Source organism: Nyctibius grandis, chromosome 10, assembly GCF_013368605.1.
Source record: "Nyctibius grandis isolate bNycGra1 chromosome 10, bNycGra1.pri, whole genome shotgun sequence".
NCBI lineage: Eukaryota > Metazoa > Chordata > Aves > Nyctibiiformes > Nyctibiidae > Nyctibius > Nyctibius grandis.
In genome coordinates, this window is record NC_090667.1 from 1,801,067 (window position 1) to 1,817,049 (window position 15,983).

Below are 15,983 nucleotides of genomic sequence, written 5' to 3' on the forward strand. Positions count from 1 at the left end.
TTATAAACAGAAAATACTCAAAGAAACAGAAAACATACGCAGCTAACAATACCGTAACAGCGGGGCCCGTGGGGGTCCGCAGGGCGCGTGCCCCCGTAAGTGACTCCAGGCTCTCACATCTCACCCCGTGCAGCGTCCCTCCCGCAGGGAGTCACGCCAGCAGCAAGCCAGAATGTATTTTTTTTCCCCTTTTCTAAAAAGCATATTATTCTCCTTAATCCCTTCAGGACAAGTCTCATTTGTGACGCCTTTGTATGTCCTCTGCAGCACTCTGCTTCAAAAAATACCAGAGGTCCAACACCAATGCCTTCCTCGGTCCTTTTATACTTATATAAAGTCTATACTTTCCTTATATAGCAGGAAAAGGCGACTTTTAAAAGAAAGAGAGCCCAGTAAAGAGCCCTTCTCTCACTGTCCTCTGCCTCCTCTGTCCCCACAGCAGGGTCGGTCACAGCATCACCCCCACGCTGAGGATAACGACGGCAATCACGACCCAAAGGCTGTAGCACTGGCCCAACACCCCACACCTTCCCATCTCCTTTTGCCAAGCCATCAACCAGCCAGCTGCAGCTGCACAACTACAAACCAATTTTTTTAAATAAGTTTTTCCAGTTATTTTCCCCACAATATTTTCTGGCTCCGCGCAGACGTGGCTTTGCTCAAGCCATCTCTAGGGCTGGGCCAACACCACAAGCTGAAACAATCAACGCTGTAGTGAAAGGTTAATTTGTTAGAGTAACTTAAACCCCTTTTTTTCTTTTTTTTTTCACTCTTTTCCCCAGAAACCCACCTCTGTAACATCACCCGTGTCAGGAGCCAAGGACGAGGGACGTGGTTCCTCCTCGCTGCCTGCACAGGTCTCGGCACAGCCATTGGAAAGGAGAACTTAGTACTGATTCTCGCAGTAGCTTTTACTCAAATAACAAAAGGTCCCTATTCAGGCCGATCACACCCACGTAACAAAGGCAGCTTTCTCTCTGCCAGATCTCCTTCACTTATAAAAAAACCCTTATATCCCATCAGCGAACGAAGCCATCTCCCCAGAATTTACTGGGTTAAGAGGTGCGACCCCACACAAACCCACCCAGAGCACAGCACCCTTCTCTCCAATCAATGGCAGTTTGTTACAGGCAAGGCCGGGGAAATGTTCTGCAAGTGTGATCAAAAGGGCCTGATTAAAGCCTTCGAGAGGCTTTCGAGATAGCGTGACAAAATTCTCAGCTTTTAAACAAAGCGAGCCTGTTGTGTTATCAGGAAGCACGCCACGACGCCGCGGATGATCTTACGGTAGCAAGATCTTTGAAAACAGGAAGAACCAAGAGTTAAATCACTAACTAATGGAGATAAACTCCCCAAACCCTTTCAGCATTCTCTCCAGGGATTCTCTTCAGCTTTTCAAAGCATCTTGCCTTGAACTGACACACATTCCTCGCCAATCCATTTGCATTTTTCTAATCGCTTATATAAAAGTCCAACGTATCAAGACACTATTTAGGTATGCTGCACAGCCCAGGGAATGAAGAGTACTGTTTGTGCAACGTGAATTCATTTAACTGCTGAAGAAAACAAGATGAAATTTAAGAGCATAAAAGGGAAAGAATCAGAGTACAAGTTGAGGTTGTAGTGGAGTGGGAGTCGGCCTCTTCTCCAAGGCAACCAGCGATAGGACAAGAGGACACAGCCTCAAGCTTCGCCAGGGGAGGGTCAGGTTGGACATTAGGAAGCATTTCTTCTCAGCAAGGGTCATTAGGCATTGGAAGGGGCTGCCCAGGGAGGTGGTGGAGTCACCATCTCTGGAGGGGTTTAAGAAAAGCCTGGCCATGGCACTTAGTGCCCTGGTCTAGTTGACATGGTGGTGTCAGGGCACTGGTTGGACTCTATGAGCCCAGAGGGCTCTTCCAACCTGATTAATTCTGTGAGTGCTACAGAAGACAAGACACTTGAAAATCCCTTTGAATCCAAGTACTGATGGATCCAGAGCCAGATTCGGAATCAGATTCTTAGTGTAGATCCTAACCCAGCTCAAAGGCTGAGGTCTCTGTGCAAAGAAAAGGGTGAGAATCAATGAAATCAGGCATGAATTTTAGAGCAACCAACCACCTCACCTGCATGCAAACCCTGAAGCCCTGACTGAGAAGGGCACAGGCTGTTCAGACACCCACATCTGGCTCATCTGGCCAGGAAGGTGGGTTGATGCTTTCTCTCCTATCAAAAGGAAAGCAGCAACAGAGGTATCTCCAAACAGAAGAAAATTCTCCAACACAAAACGTTTGAATTCATCTGGTGAGCAAACATGAAGCTTCATCCTTATGAACCAGGCAGGCATTAACCTCACACAGGTCGCATGATTTGTGCCTTCGCCATGTAGCTGCTTTCTCCCAGTTTAATTGCAAACGTTAGATATTTTGCAGGGTTTAGCCTTTTGTACCAGAGGCTTTACACGTGCTAAAGGCTTCTGGGAAGTGTTTTGTGGCTTACGGTGAACATCAGCATTCAGACTCAGCGTACCGTAAACCTCCCAGCTGGGCTTCTCCTCCATGGTGCCCGTTACTGAACGGCCCTGGATTTAACTGTTCACAACAGCTTCTCTTCTGCCTGTGCATTGCCCATATCTAATAATTAAGAATAATTACTTTAAATAATCTTCTTTAATCTGGTATGTTTTGCTTTCTGCAAAATGTCATTTGCACATAACCTGCTATCAGTCCACACAACGTGTTAAACTACTTAAGGTTTAACGGGTGTGAATTTGAGTCGCTCTGGTTGACATGAAAGATGGGAGCATGGCATGGGCTTTGAGGCATCTTCATGGTGTTTGGAAAATTAATTGGCTGAAATACTCTTGCACAGCAAATTTTTTTAAAAATAGAGCTCTGGTCTCTATGTGAGAACGGGGTTTGGTGGAGGTCCCTGTGGTGAGAACGGGGTTTGGTGGAGGTCCCTGTGGTGAGAACGGGGTTTGGTGGAGGTCCCTGTGGTGAGAACGGGGTTTGGTGGAGGTCCCTGTGGTGAGAACGGGGTTTGGTGGAGGTCCCTGTGGTGAGAACGGGGTTTGGTGGAGGTCTCCACTAGCTGTAAGAGCTACTTGGATGCCCCGCTGCGGCTCGACATTTTTGCAATTGCTCCAAGTAACCCAATGAATCCTGGGTTTGCTTGAAGTTTTTGTGCAAGTCCTGAAGTAGAAACCAAACACAACCTTATCTTCCAGGGCTTGGGGCAAGTGCAGTGCCAAGGGCTGTGTACAAATCCCCTGCACTAACAAGCTCTGGCTGGATACGCCGTGGTTGGCTTCGCTGCACATCTGGCAGTGCTGCACCGACAACAAATCAAGCAGAGTATTTTCTGTGAACATGTTTGTTTTAGCTGTTTTATCAACACTACCAGATCTTGAGAGATGTACTGTTTTCTTTCACACTCTAGCACCTGTGGTCACAGATGACTTAAAAAATAAAAACATTTTCACTAAGTGTTTGGGTATCTAAGAACCTCTAGTCAATGCGCTTCAAGAGCTCAGAAATCAACAAATTCAGTTAGAAATACTATATTTAAGAGGACTTGTGCCTTCTAGGATTTGCCATGTGACTCCTGCAGAATTGTGATAGGCATTTTCCCCCCATGCTACCAAAAAAATAAATTAAATAGCAATAGTCTGCATTAATTCCACACAATCCGTAACGGCACATTTGTATTAAAATTCGAGGACTGCTCTTCCCCCAGCAGGACCAGGATTATCACCATCTGTTGTGCTGTACAGCAACAAAAAGTTTAAGAAAGAAAGAATAATCCCACATATTTCCCCTGTATGCTTCCTGCACTAACAGGGCTGTTCTGGTAAGTCTGCTGTGTAACTTCATTCTCCTTTATCTCTGTATCAAGTGGGATACAGCCACGCACTTTTCCAAAGTAACTCTGAATGCCTGTCCCAACAGGCAATCTTTCAATCTATAAGTAGTTAGAAAATTGACATCATCATCATTTAAAAGAGAAAAAAAAAAAAAAAGAAAAAACCCAACCAAAACAACCCCAAACCCACAAAAGCCCCTAGTCCTGACTCGAAATCCCCCCGTTACACTGAGCCCATTCTGCTTTGTTCAGCCTGGCAGAGGCCCGAAGCATTTTCAAGGGTGTGCTGGGTTTGTTTTGCTGAAGTGGCCCCAAGGTCAGACCTTGCAGGAATGGACCTACATGAATCATTCTTTCCGCCTGCTTTCCCACTCTGGATTATCAGTGTGCTTGATTACAGTAATTAGCATTAGGCTTTCATTCCAGCATATTCCACCATTACTGTCTCCTGAACCAGCACAAGCATTTATTCTTCTCATTCACTTATTAAATAAAGCCTCAGTAATAGAATAACTTCAGCAGCAAATCCATCTGTTACGTACTTCCCTTAGTCCTTACCTGTAGCTCAGATTAACTGTTAAGTACCACCACAGCTCCAAGCGTAGCCACCCAGATCTCTCATGCCAGACCTTACAACAAGCATTCACTGGAAGAGTGATGAGAACAAAAAAGGAGGACAACTATTTCCTTCCACTTAAAAAAACCCCATCCCACTTCAACTATTATGTTATAACAAACATGAATATGCAACCGACTGAGAAACAGCTAGCACCTTGAATCCTGTGTCCAGTTCTGGGCCCCGCACTTCAAGAGAGATGTTGAGGTGTTGGAGCGAGTGCAGAGGAGGGCGACCAAGCTGGGGAAGGGTCTGGAGGGTCTGACCTACGAGGAACGGCTGAGGGAGCTGGGGGTGTTTAGCCTGGAGAAGAGGAGGCTCAGAGGTGACCTTAGTGCAGTCTACAACTACCTGAAGGGAGGTTGTAGCGCAGTGGCAGTCGGCCTCTTCTCCCAGGCAACTAGTGATAGGACAAGAGGACACAGCCTCAAGCTTTGCCAGGGGAGGTTCAGGTTGGACATTAGGAAGCATTTCTTCTCAGCAAGGGTCATTAGCCATTGGAAGGGGCTGCCCAGGGAGGTGGTGGAGTCACCATCTCTGGAGGGGTTTAAGAAAAGCCTGGACATGGCACTTAGTGCCCTGGTCTAGTTGACAGGGTGGTGCCAGGGCAATGGTTGGACTCGATGATCCCAGAGGGCTCTTCCAACCTGATTGATTCTGTGATTCTGTGATCACTTGGTTCTGTACAGGCAACAGAAACACCAAAGGTCAGTAGAAATCAGCTGGGGTCCTAGTTTTAGGGTTTATCAACACAGAGTAACTGCTTCAGTCCATTTGGGAGCTCTGAACAGAAAGTGCATCACTTCCATTTAACAAACAATCAAATACAAGTTACACATAAAACCAGGAAAAAACCTTATGGAAAGCAAAGCAAAAAGCCCTGTTCCCTCTGCTGGCATCTCTGCTTCTCGCCTTCGCTGCCAACACACATGGAGTTCCCGGGGTAACCAAACCCGGACCCCCCAGCGCTGCCCAGCCCTTCGTGCCCTGCCATCCCCAACCCCGAGCACACCAGCAGCAGCCTCACAGGCCACCCCAGAAACGATTACTCCATATTCAAGTGGGATCACAGCAACACACTGCAGCATTTCCCAGTGGAGGGAGGCAACGCAACCACTTTTACTGGAATTCCTCCCTCAGCAGAATTCCTTCTCGAGTGTCCTAACCTTTAACAGCACACGTATTTGCTCAAATACAAAAGCTCCTTGAGTTTAAAAGTCAACCTTAACTCAAACAATACCTGGATAATGGATTACAGACCAATTATTTCTCACCCTCCTTGTGTTACAGTTCCAAGCCAGCACTGAAAAATGCATTTTTGCTGCTTCTACCAGGTACACTGATGCTGAAGTCAGCAGATAAAGCAAAAACTGTATTAAAAACTTTTAAAAAATATACTGGAATCAGTCCATTTGTCAATTATCTGTTTAGCCAAGTAATTTATCTATGACTGTGACAGCAGCAAGTGCTTGGATTAACACTTGCAGAGTCGGGTACGTGACAACATTGACTGCTCTAGGAGCTGGACACAGGAGTTCAAGTGATTAAATGCCTTCAGCTCCTCTAGTTACCCTAATGACTGATTATCTTTTAATCCCAGGCAAGGGGTAGATCAACTGTGATCCCACACAGAACCGCAGCACTCACTGATGTGGTCACAAGCACAACACTGAGTAAGTTATTCCACGTCTGTTCCTGAGACGTGGCTGCTGGTCAAAGGCAACGCTGTCCCTGCAGGACAGCCCCGCTCCCACCAAGGGCAAACAGCATCCAGTCATCAGCCTGCTCAACCACAGGAAAGCAGCTGTCAGCTACTAGAAGCTTAATTAAGTCTTAAAACCAGTTTCTATCAAGTCATTAAGGCCAACTGCAAGCAGATGTTTTGGGTCATTCCCCTACCCCTATAAATACCACCAGGAGGAGGAACCATCAATCACATGATGTACTACACCCAGTGTTGGCTCACTGTTAAATGTGGGCACAAAGGAGCTGGGTTTCTTCCCCAGAGCACAGCCCTGGGCTGCAGATCCCTTCCCAGCACCATGCTGACAACACACCAGCGTCAGCCCTGCATGTAGCTGCTGCTGCACCCGTTGGGGCCGCTTATCTCCAAACCAGCCCCCCAAACTCCAGCCCTGCTCACCTTGGTCCCCCAGAAAATGCAAGAAACAGGGGGTGGCTAGCACACGTAGCTTTTTATGTGATGACATGAGAAAGATGCCCTCAGCACACCCTCCTTCATCTGCATTTCTCCTTATCTTTAATACAGAAGAACTGCACACTCCAGCTCCAGCCCTGGCCTCCCCAGGGCAGTGCTCGGCATCAGCTGCTCCAGCCACTCAGGCAGTCAGACCTTTAGCACTTGTCATTTAACCTTGATCAAACCACAGAGGGAAGTGACCTGCTTTCAAGAAAAACAGATCATTCCTTGATTTCATGAGCATATTTGGACCAGCTGCAAGGGATGGGCTCAACACCATGAGCTGCACCTGCAGATGCCGTCACCTCACAGGGGCTAAAGGCTAAAGCAAGTCCTGGGGAGTGAGTCGAGCCCCATTCCAAAGCAGGGCTGTGTGATTGCTATTTTCCTTGCTGCCAAATCCTTGTTTTTTTCAAGTTTGTCCCCTGACAATACTGTCACAAGCCACTTTTGGGGACTACCTTCAGCTTTCCTTCCCACCCCACGCCAGGCACCTCTCCCTGCCCGGTGTTCAGCTGCACCACAGTGCCTCCTGCTCAGCTCAGCCTGGGCTGGTAGCTCAAATCACACCGACTGCTTCATTATTTCCCCTTTAGCAGTGACACCTCAGCTTCAGGTCCCACAAATATAAAATTAAGAAACTCTACCTTCACTTAACCCGGAGCAACACCACTCAGACCCCTTCCAGGGTCCCCCCAGCAGACAGCAAAGCATCATTTGCTGTGGGTCCTGGGGCAGTGACCCACCTTGGCACTGTTACAGCTAGTGAGAGGTCTGGGGAGAAATTGTTTCCTGGAGCAGCTCAGCACAGAGTAGAGAAAACCGACCTACTAATGACTGAATATTTTTTTTTTCAACCCCTACCCAGATGAATTTGTGTTTTCGAAGTAGACAGCCAGCCTCTGGCACCCAGAACTGAACATGGGTAGCTTTGGGATGCTGTGAATCCCAAACAGCAACCTATAAATTCCCAAGGTAACCAGTCCAGGTAGGATGCTTGCAGAGCTGTACAGCCCAAACACCTCGTGGCACATCAGTCCTCAGCCCCCCTCAGCAAACCCACATCCCATCACACCCCAAGCATGTCAGCATCTTGGGCTCACAGCTGGATGCGGGAGTCCCAGAGTCTGGTCCCACCTCTGGGCAGAATTTCTGCTTTTTAGACTGTGTTTGTTATTTAATGGCAGTTTAATATAAAACAAATAAAACAAAACAAAAAAAGCACTGTGAAGGAAGCAGAAGTCAGCCAAAAGCCTCAACAATCAGGCTACAGCAAGAGGCTCCCTCCTTCCCGCAGCTTGCAACCCGGGCAAGGGGGCTGGGGGCTCCCTTGCCCGGGCTGCAAGCTGGAAAGAACAGATTTACTGGTTAGACAATTACAGAATAAAAACGAATATGGCCCCACACCGGCCACACTCAGCTCTCTGCAAAGAGGCAGGGTTACATGGACCCACCACCAAGCAAAGCCCCAGCTCCCTCCAGCAGCCCCTTCCTGCACCCCCACAGCCAGGAGCTGCAGCAGAAGCTCTCTTCCCCAATTTTAACTTTTTTTCAGGTATTATTTGCAAAGCCAGTGAGGTCTCTTCTTGTGTTAAGAGACTAGAGCCCAAGCAAGGCACCCTACACCCACATTCACATTCCCAGCGAGTTGTTTATCACCCTCCAGGAGCAGCCGTTAGCGTAGGGCACACCGGAGCATCACCCCTCTCTTCAGGGGGAGCAGGATTTCAAAAGAATCCCATTTAAAAGGCTGAAATCCCATTTCAGTAACATGAAATAACACCCTACAACTGCTACTTGTGCTACAGCTCCTTGTGACCCAAAGCAAGACCAGCCCGATGAGAATTACCCTCACTCCTCCCAGGTTTGACGAATCAAACAGGGAATTTGGCAACCCACCTGCCTAGGCAAAAGCAGACTTTGTTTTGTCTTGTTTAATGTTAAACCAAACTTTTTTTTTCAAAGTAAGACGAAAACAGGCTCCCTCCGCTAAATTAAGACGTTCATCTTCACAGAAAAGAAGAATTTTACAGACACTCCATCCGTCCCCTCCAAAAAAGCCCTCGCTGGAACACTTGGTAGGGGACAGTCCAAAGTAAAAACAGAGACACAAAGCTGCGTAATAGGCACATTTGAACTCAAATACAAACCAAGCCTCTTTAAAACGTGCTCTCATCCATAATTATTTCTTTAAAACCCAGAGTACATTTTCCCTTTTCTGTCACAGCTTTGGCAGGTGAATGAAAAGACAACAAACAGCTTGTACACGACAGTATTTGTAAGTTATAGCTCCTTTCAAAGCCCTTCAATACTCTCCGTGTTCGTTCCGGCGCAGCAGCAGCAGCTGCCCAGGAGCGCTCAGCAACACACCCAGCCCCAGGACACAGGGCAGCTCCAGCCCCTTCCCAGGGCAGCCCATGGCGATGGGACCACCAGTGCCCACGGGAGCGTGCCCAGCTCGGGCCAGCACCTCCTCCATCGCGCAGCCCATCGCTCCACCTTGCTGTGCTCCTTCCAGCACGGGGCATGGGTTGTTTTCACATACATCTACGCACAAAGCCTATTCCAATCTAGCTGCGGTGTCTTAGCAAAGAAGTTTCCAGAATACATCTTTGTGAGGTTAAATACAAGTGCGAGTGCACTTACACAGTAATTACTCCCAGCCCACAGGGACCCCATAACGCAGCAGCCTGCACGGAGGAACTTCTTGCTGACTTTACTCCTGCCTTCCTAAAAAAACCCCAACAGCCTGTGAACTCGGTCCAGGGCGCGAGTCCAAGCCCTCTGGAGCACTGAAAACTTTTGAGAGCGGATCGTTATGAATTAACATCCAGAAAAATAAAAGCACAGAGCTCTCTGCTCCGCGTTAACGCGGGGAAGAGCGGCTGAAACAGGGCTGCGTTCGGAGGGGAACAGTTACTCGCCTGTGCTTGGGTGTGTATGTAATAGAGGGTAGTTAAGAACACCCCCCAGGCTGCTGCCCGCCGCCCCGGGTCCCAGCGGCCCGGCCCCGGCCCCATCCCCATCCCCATCCCCGCCGGGGCGGCCCCGGCCCCGCCGCCGCCCATCACCTGCCGCCGGCCCCGCTCCGCTCCCCGCCGCCCCATCCCACCCCTCCGGCTCACCCTGGAGATGGTCAGGGGGGTGCTGAAGTCTTTACCCCCCACCAAGCGAAAACCCCACGGCGAAGGGCCGCGCAGGACCACCGAGTGGGACATGGCAGCGGCGGGGGGGGGGGACACGCTCCCTGCCCGCGGGCGGCGGCGGTTCCCGGTCCCACTCGCGATCGCGACACGCGTCTCCTAAACGCCGGGACGGGTCGGACCCGCCTCCCCGTGGCGCGGGGCGGGGCCGGGAGGCGGGTCCGACCCGTCCCGACCGTCGTGGGGGGGAGCTTTAGCACGGATTTTCCCCTAAACCCTTTAACCGGTGGGTTTCGGAGCAACTGCTCGCTGTAGTAAAGTGTGTGCATTCGGTGCGGGCAAAGCCTCTGCTTAACTGCGCCTTCATCCTCTGGAGGGGGAGGAAAATGGTGTAATAGGTGGGTAAGCATAGTCACGACTGTTTTATTCATCAAAAAAAAAGAGAAAGTTTCAAGAAAATAATTTGGGTGGGTTTAAAGCAGTTTGGGGATCACTCGGCCAATGCACCCCGGCACCGCTGTGGCTGTGCAGGGGTCTCCGGGGCAGCACTGGGCACCGCAGAGCATCCCTGCTTCCCATGGGGACCGACAGATCGGTGGCCGTCAGAGCACCCAGGGGATGTCCACGCTGCGGAGGGTGTTCGGTGCGATGGCTCGTAGGCACGCGGTGGGAGGTGGGATGGGTGGGCAGCTGCTCCGCGTCTCCCCTGAAAACTGAGAGCAAAACTCTAAATGCCCAGGCTTGGAAAAGCTGCCTTTCTTCCTGGAAAGGGCTGGGCCGGAATATTCCACTTCAAAAAAAAGGACCTAACAAAGGATTCATTGTTTGAAAAGTCCAGTTTCATCAAGTACCTTCTTGTTGCCTGGCCTCTGTGAGCTGGATTTATGTGCTATTTGCTGTGAAGCCTTTTTGCACGTGCCTGTGACACGGGGAGGTTCGTGTGACCGTCTCACTGCCCGTGTTACCCGGGAGGCTTTGGGCTGAGGCAGGGGTGGGAGCTGAGCCTTCTCACCACGCTCCCGAGCTGTGCTGCAGCCTTGTGACTGAGCACCGTGGACGCAGGGAGTGTGCTGAGGTACGAACCCCCACCCCATAACCTTCTCTGTGCCAGAAAGGTGCCCGCAGAGGAGCAGTTCGGCTGCAGCTGGTGCCCGCAGAGCTCTCACCCTCGCTCTTTGCCCCACGCGAGCGCGTGCCCCACGGAGAGAGGCCACAAAAGCTGACTTTTGTCTGTGCAACTGGTGATGAATCACAGCTCCCCATTCCTGCATGATATCACCGAGCCCGCAGGAGCCTGGGAGCGGGCTGCCCTGAGGTTTCCTCGCTTGCATTGGGAAATCCACCCAGCTGAACACCGACATTTCTCTTGCAGGGAGCTGGAGGACTAGTTTATGTCCCACCTCTCCTGCTGCTCGGTGACGAGGAGCCCTTCCCCGAAGGACTGAGTTAAAGACATGCAGCAACACAGCGTGTTGGCACTGGCATCTCCTCCCTCTTAGGAGGGAGAAGAAAAAAATCCTTTCTGTAAAAGAAACTAAGTTTGCTGGAAAGTAGCAACACTGAAAACAGAGAAAAGAAAAAGAGCAGAGGAAAAAAAAAAGGAGATTGCAGCTCTGTGGAGTCAAACATTTTCCACTGGTGTTTATCGGGGCTTCATTGCTGGGGTGGTTTCTAAATTGCACCCAGGCTGTGCTGCGCTGCAAACCGATGGGGCTTTCGAAGAGATCTGCTGGCATGGGAAATAGGTGACCAAACCACAGAAATCCCCACTATTAAAGTGTTCATTTCAAAAGCTGATGGGAAAACTGCTGGCTCTGAGGCGCTTCCTCTTCAAGGCCTTTTGAATGCTCGGCCTCGTGTAACTTAAGGCTTGTCAAAAACTGAAAGGAGGTAAAACACAATTAGAATTAGCCAAATTGGTATCAACTTGTGGGTGTGCTTATTCCAAATGAGGCTATATTCCAAAACACATTAAACTGAGCTGAAGTTGAGGCAGTTTTACTCTGAATAAAATATCTGCAGTTGAATTGCTCCTGATGGAAAGCGTCCACATGTAGAGCAGCCCTCAGACTTGAGAACTGCATCAGGAATTAATTTGGCACCTCTCTATCAGCAATAGATGTTTTTTTCCCAGGATTTGTGTTACCAGAACATTAGCTAAAGAACTCCACGTTTCACAGGTGCCTCGTTTTTTCAGTTGCTCACACACCTTTTCACCTGTGCTTGCTTTGAGCAAAGCCAATACAGCCTGCAAAGGACCCAGTTGTCCTCTCACTTCAATCAACCAAAGTGGGCTCATACATTTCTGGTTTTCTCTTTGATAACTTGAGAGTTTTAAAATTATATTTTAAGTCATTTCCAAAAACTAATTGGAGTTCTACTTCTGGGTGAGAAATGAACAGAACCAACAGAAGATGACAGGAGCCTTGCTGTGAGCAAGCCCTAACACCCAGCTGAAACCCAGTATCTCCGACGGGCTCATTCTTCAGCCGGGTGCTGAAACCCTACAGCGAGCTCGAACAAAGACCACACATTATTCAAAAGAGAGGTCACACGTGTTCATGAGTTCAATCTCATCACTCCATTCGCTTTATCTTTTTTCCCCTCAGTATTTTTCCTCGGTGTTTGTTTCCAGTAGTTTTCCACCCCGAAGTCTTATCACCTCGTTGTTTCTTTTTTGAGGATTCCGTTCTGGCTCCCCTTTGCCTCTGGTGACACTCTCGGTTTCCTTCCTTTGTTATCACAGACCGACTGGGTAAACTAGGGATATTTGTGTCCCATTTGGAATGATCATTCAGGTTTTCCACTTGACACCCTCCCAACGTCTAGCGGAGGTCCCGTGCTTATCCGGGAGGCCCGATGATGACCCCCCAGAACTGTTTTTGAACATCTGCCCACATTAGAGTGATCTCAAGCATCGTTATGGCTTGATAGTTCTTCTCCAGGTCAGGAGATTTTCTTGCTCCACAAAATTGCTCTCTTCTGGACTATGGCTGTTTCTCCTTGGAGCAATTTCAGGAGGCTGAAGTGAGCCATGAGTCCTCTATAGCAGCAGGCTGGGTCTAGTGGAAATAGAAATGAGATCCTCTGATATTTTGACATCAGTTTAAGGGTGATGAGTCGATGTATGGGTTGTTATGAACTTTTTCTTCAGTGTTTTCCTTCTTATTAAGATAGAAGTCAGTCATTCATAAATTGCTTGATAGACACAATAGACACCTCTTTTCCTTACTTACATTCATCAGTAGTTCTCAACAGTTTCTCTTAGTTTCCATTTCCATTGCCTAAATGAGCCCTTTCTGGTGCCTTCCTGACCCGATGGAATTCACGTACAACAGAGTCTTAAGGGTTTCAGTTTATTTCTTTACTTAATAGTTAAAAAATCCAAAATATCCAAAAAACCAACATCCTGTGAAAACAGTTAATTTTGAAACTCATTATTTGGATTAAGTCCAGGCAAATCTCAAGCCTATGGCAGATTTAACTGCACTTTTCCAAAGGATTACTTAATTTACAGGCTTTGTGGGATCTCTCAGATCTGAGTTATTGTTTTGGCTTTTGAAAGTTCCTTGGCGGGTGCCCAAGTGTTTGGAGCTGTCATTCTGAATTCTAGTTAATTCATTTGTTTGTCTAAATAATTTCTAGAAATTTTATCTCGTGGATCTAAGCATCCCACAGAGAAAAATCCAGCTGTGACAGAAATCATTAAGATAATGAAAGAAATCTCGTTGGTCGAGTAGAATTTCTTCTTCTGTAACCCCGTTGGGGTGCAGCGGACTGCTGCCTCACAAGGCTTCCCAGCTTTGCAGGATGGCCACGGAGAAAACTGTACACAAAAAGCTGTACTGCGTGTGGTCAGCTCTGTCTTTGATTCTCCTAAGCACCATGCAGCAGATGCAGATGCACAGTGAGGACCAAGGTAAATCCTTTTGTCTTTGTAAAATATATTCAGAGGGTAAAAAGCAGCAGGGCCTGACCCAAATGTGGTTTATTCTTATGTTCTAGCAAATATTAACGAGACAATTTTTACACATTATTCTAATCCTTGCTCATCAGAGCAGCCATTTACCAGAACTTCCTACGGCTGGCATTTTGCAGCCCACGGAACGGCACGGATAAACCCCGACCTCACAGAAGCTGAGACTAAACACAAGATGGGAGCCGGTGGGTGGATTTCCAAAGGGGAACACAGGCAGCAATGCCTCAGCCGGCTGGCTCGTGTCACAGAATCACAGAATCGATGAGATTGGAAGAGCCCTCTGGGATCATCGAGTCCAACCATGGCCCTGACACCACCATGGCAACTAGACCATGGCACTAAGTGCCATGTCCAGGCTTTTCTTAAACCCCTCCAGAGATGGTGACTCCACCACCTCCCTGGGCAGCCCCTTCCAATGGCTAATGACCCTTGCTGAGAAGAAATGCTTCCTCATGTCCAACCTGAACCTCCCCTGGCGAAGCTTGAGGCTGTGTCCTCTTGTCCTGTCACTAGTTGCCTGGGAGAAGAGGCCGACTCCCACCCCGCTACAACCTCCCTTCAGGTAGTTGTAGACTGCACTAAGGTCACCTCTGAGCCTCCTCTTCTCCAGGCTAAACAACCCCAGCACAGAAGCCTGTGCTTCATAATGGGCAGCTTCAGGGAAGGCTGTGGAGAAGGACAAGCAGCTCGTCAGGGTTCATGGAAAGCTCACAACATGGTCCATCGTACTGTTTGCAGACAAAACACGGCCTTTTTATATCCCCTGCTTCCTCTCAATTTTTCTGAAAAATGAACTGGCTCCGTGTTCACCCCATTCTCAGTCCCGCTTTCCATCTCAGGAGGCAGAGCAAACAGATGAGCCAGTGCCTGTTAGCTTGGCTCTAATCTTACCCCAGCCTCTAATCCCCAGACGGAGACTAACGCGATGGTGAGCCCAGACAGGGCGAAGCAGGCAGGACCCTGCCACCACACCGCAGGAGATGCTCGGTTCCTTTTCATCTCACCCCCAAGGTTGCAAGCCCAGAATACATCAACCAGATGCAAGGAGCTGGTGTGTTTGCTTTGGGGGTGCATGACCTCCTCCCGACGGCTTCAGCTGCTGCCCTGGCACTGATTTGAGGGAAGGATTAACCCCAGCTCTTCCTCTAAATGAGCTGTAACCTCTTGGCAGGCACGGCAATGTGACGGATGAGCAGCAGTTGAGAAAATAAGAAGAAATATTGGCGTAATATTGTAAGCAGAAGATGAGATTACAAGTGATCTGCTTTTTCTGTAAGGCTAATTGTTCCCATTATGGGATTAAATTGATTGATTTCCCGTCAGAATCGGTGCCTGGAAGAACAAAGTCAAAACCTCTGGTGTAGTGTGAGTCACTTCACCGAGCAGCTAAACACTGAGCTTTTGTATTTTTTGCTTGTGAAATCATGACAGATGTCAGCTGTTGGTATGCTCTGCAAACAAATTTGGTACATTTTTAGTATAATTATTTCATACAGTAGAAACCAAGTGATTGTACCTATTCAGCAGAGGAGGTCCCCAGCCTTTCTTTGGGATTCACCATTTATCACCCTAACTTTGACCCCATTGACAGCAATGCTTCCTTTTTTGGGTGTTGTACAGCTCCAGAACGCAGACAACTGGAGAAAATGAAGCTGAATGATCCCAATTTATGCAGGTCAAGGAAAGTTTGCCTTTTATCGTTCAGAGATAAGTACAGCAAACTCACTGTTTTTGAAAGGCTGAGTTCCACAGATGCTGGTATTAAGCCTCAGTAATCACGAAGGTTTCTGTAGGTGGGTTTCACCGAAGCTTCCCCATTCATTTCAGAGTGTCCCACAGCCTTGAACTGATAGGGACGGAGGGACAAACAGCATGCTAAAAAATGAGGGGATAAGCCTTGTGGTGTCTTATCCCTGTGCATTCTGCCAGGATTAATTTAGCCCAGTTGATGAGCTGCTGTCTCGCCCCGTGCTAAGGCATCCACGCTGTGCCGAGGGTATCCCATACGCTGCCCCAGGGGGAATCTAGAGCGAGCAGTTCTCCTCCAGCGTAAAAGGCCTCAGTCTGCAACGTGTAAACTGCATTCATGGCAAGGGCAAAGCACACAGTTCAGCTCAATACTTGGTGTAGATGCTTCCTCCCTCCACTCAGGCTGTTCTTCATCACTTACAGGACTTTTGCAGAAGTTATCAATAGAGGCAC

General features: G+C 48.6%; 1 protein-coding gene across 1 annotated transcript in view; it reads right to left on the bottom strand.

Moving 5' to 3' along the window:
- PDLIM4 (PDZ and LIM domain 4) overlaps positions 1–9,946 on the bottom strand; it is a 42,958-nt gene extending 33,012 nt beyond the window's left edge. Inside the window, exon 1 of the mRNA XM_068409494.1 lies at positions 9,785–9,946. Within this exon, the coding sequence (XP_068265595.1) occupies positions 9,785–9,877 (93 nt within the window). The 5' untranslated portion in view covers positions 9,878–9,946. The remainder of the gene's footprint in view (positions 1–9,784) is intronic.
- Between the last annotated feature and the right edge of the window lie 6,037 nt (positions 9,947–15,983).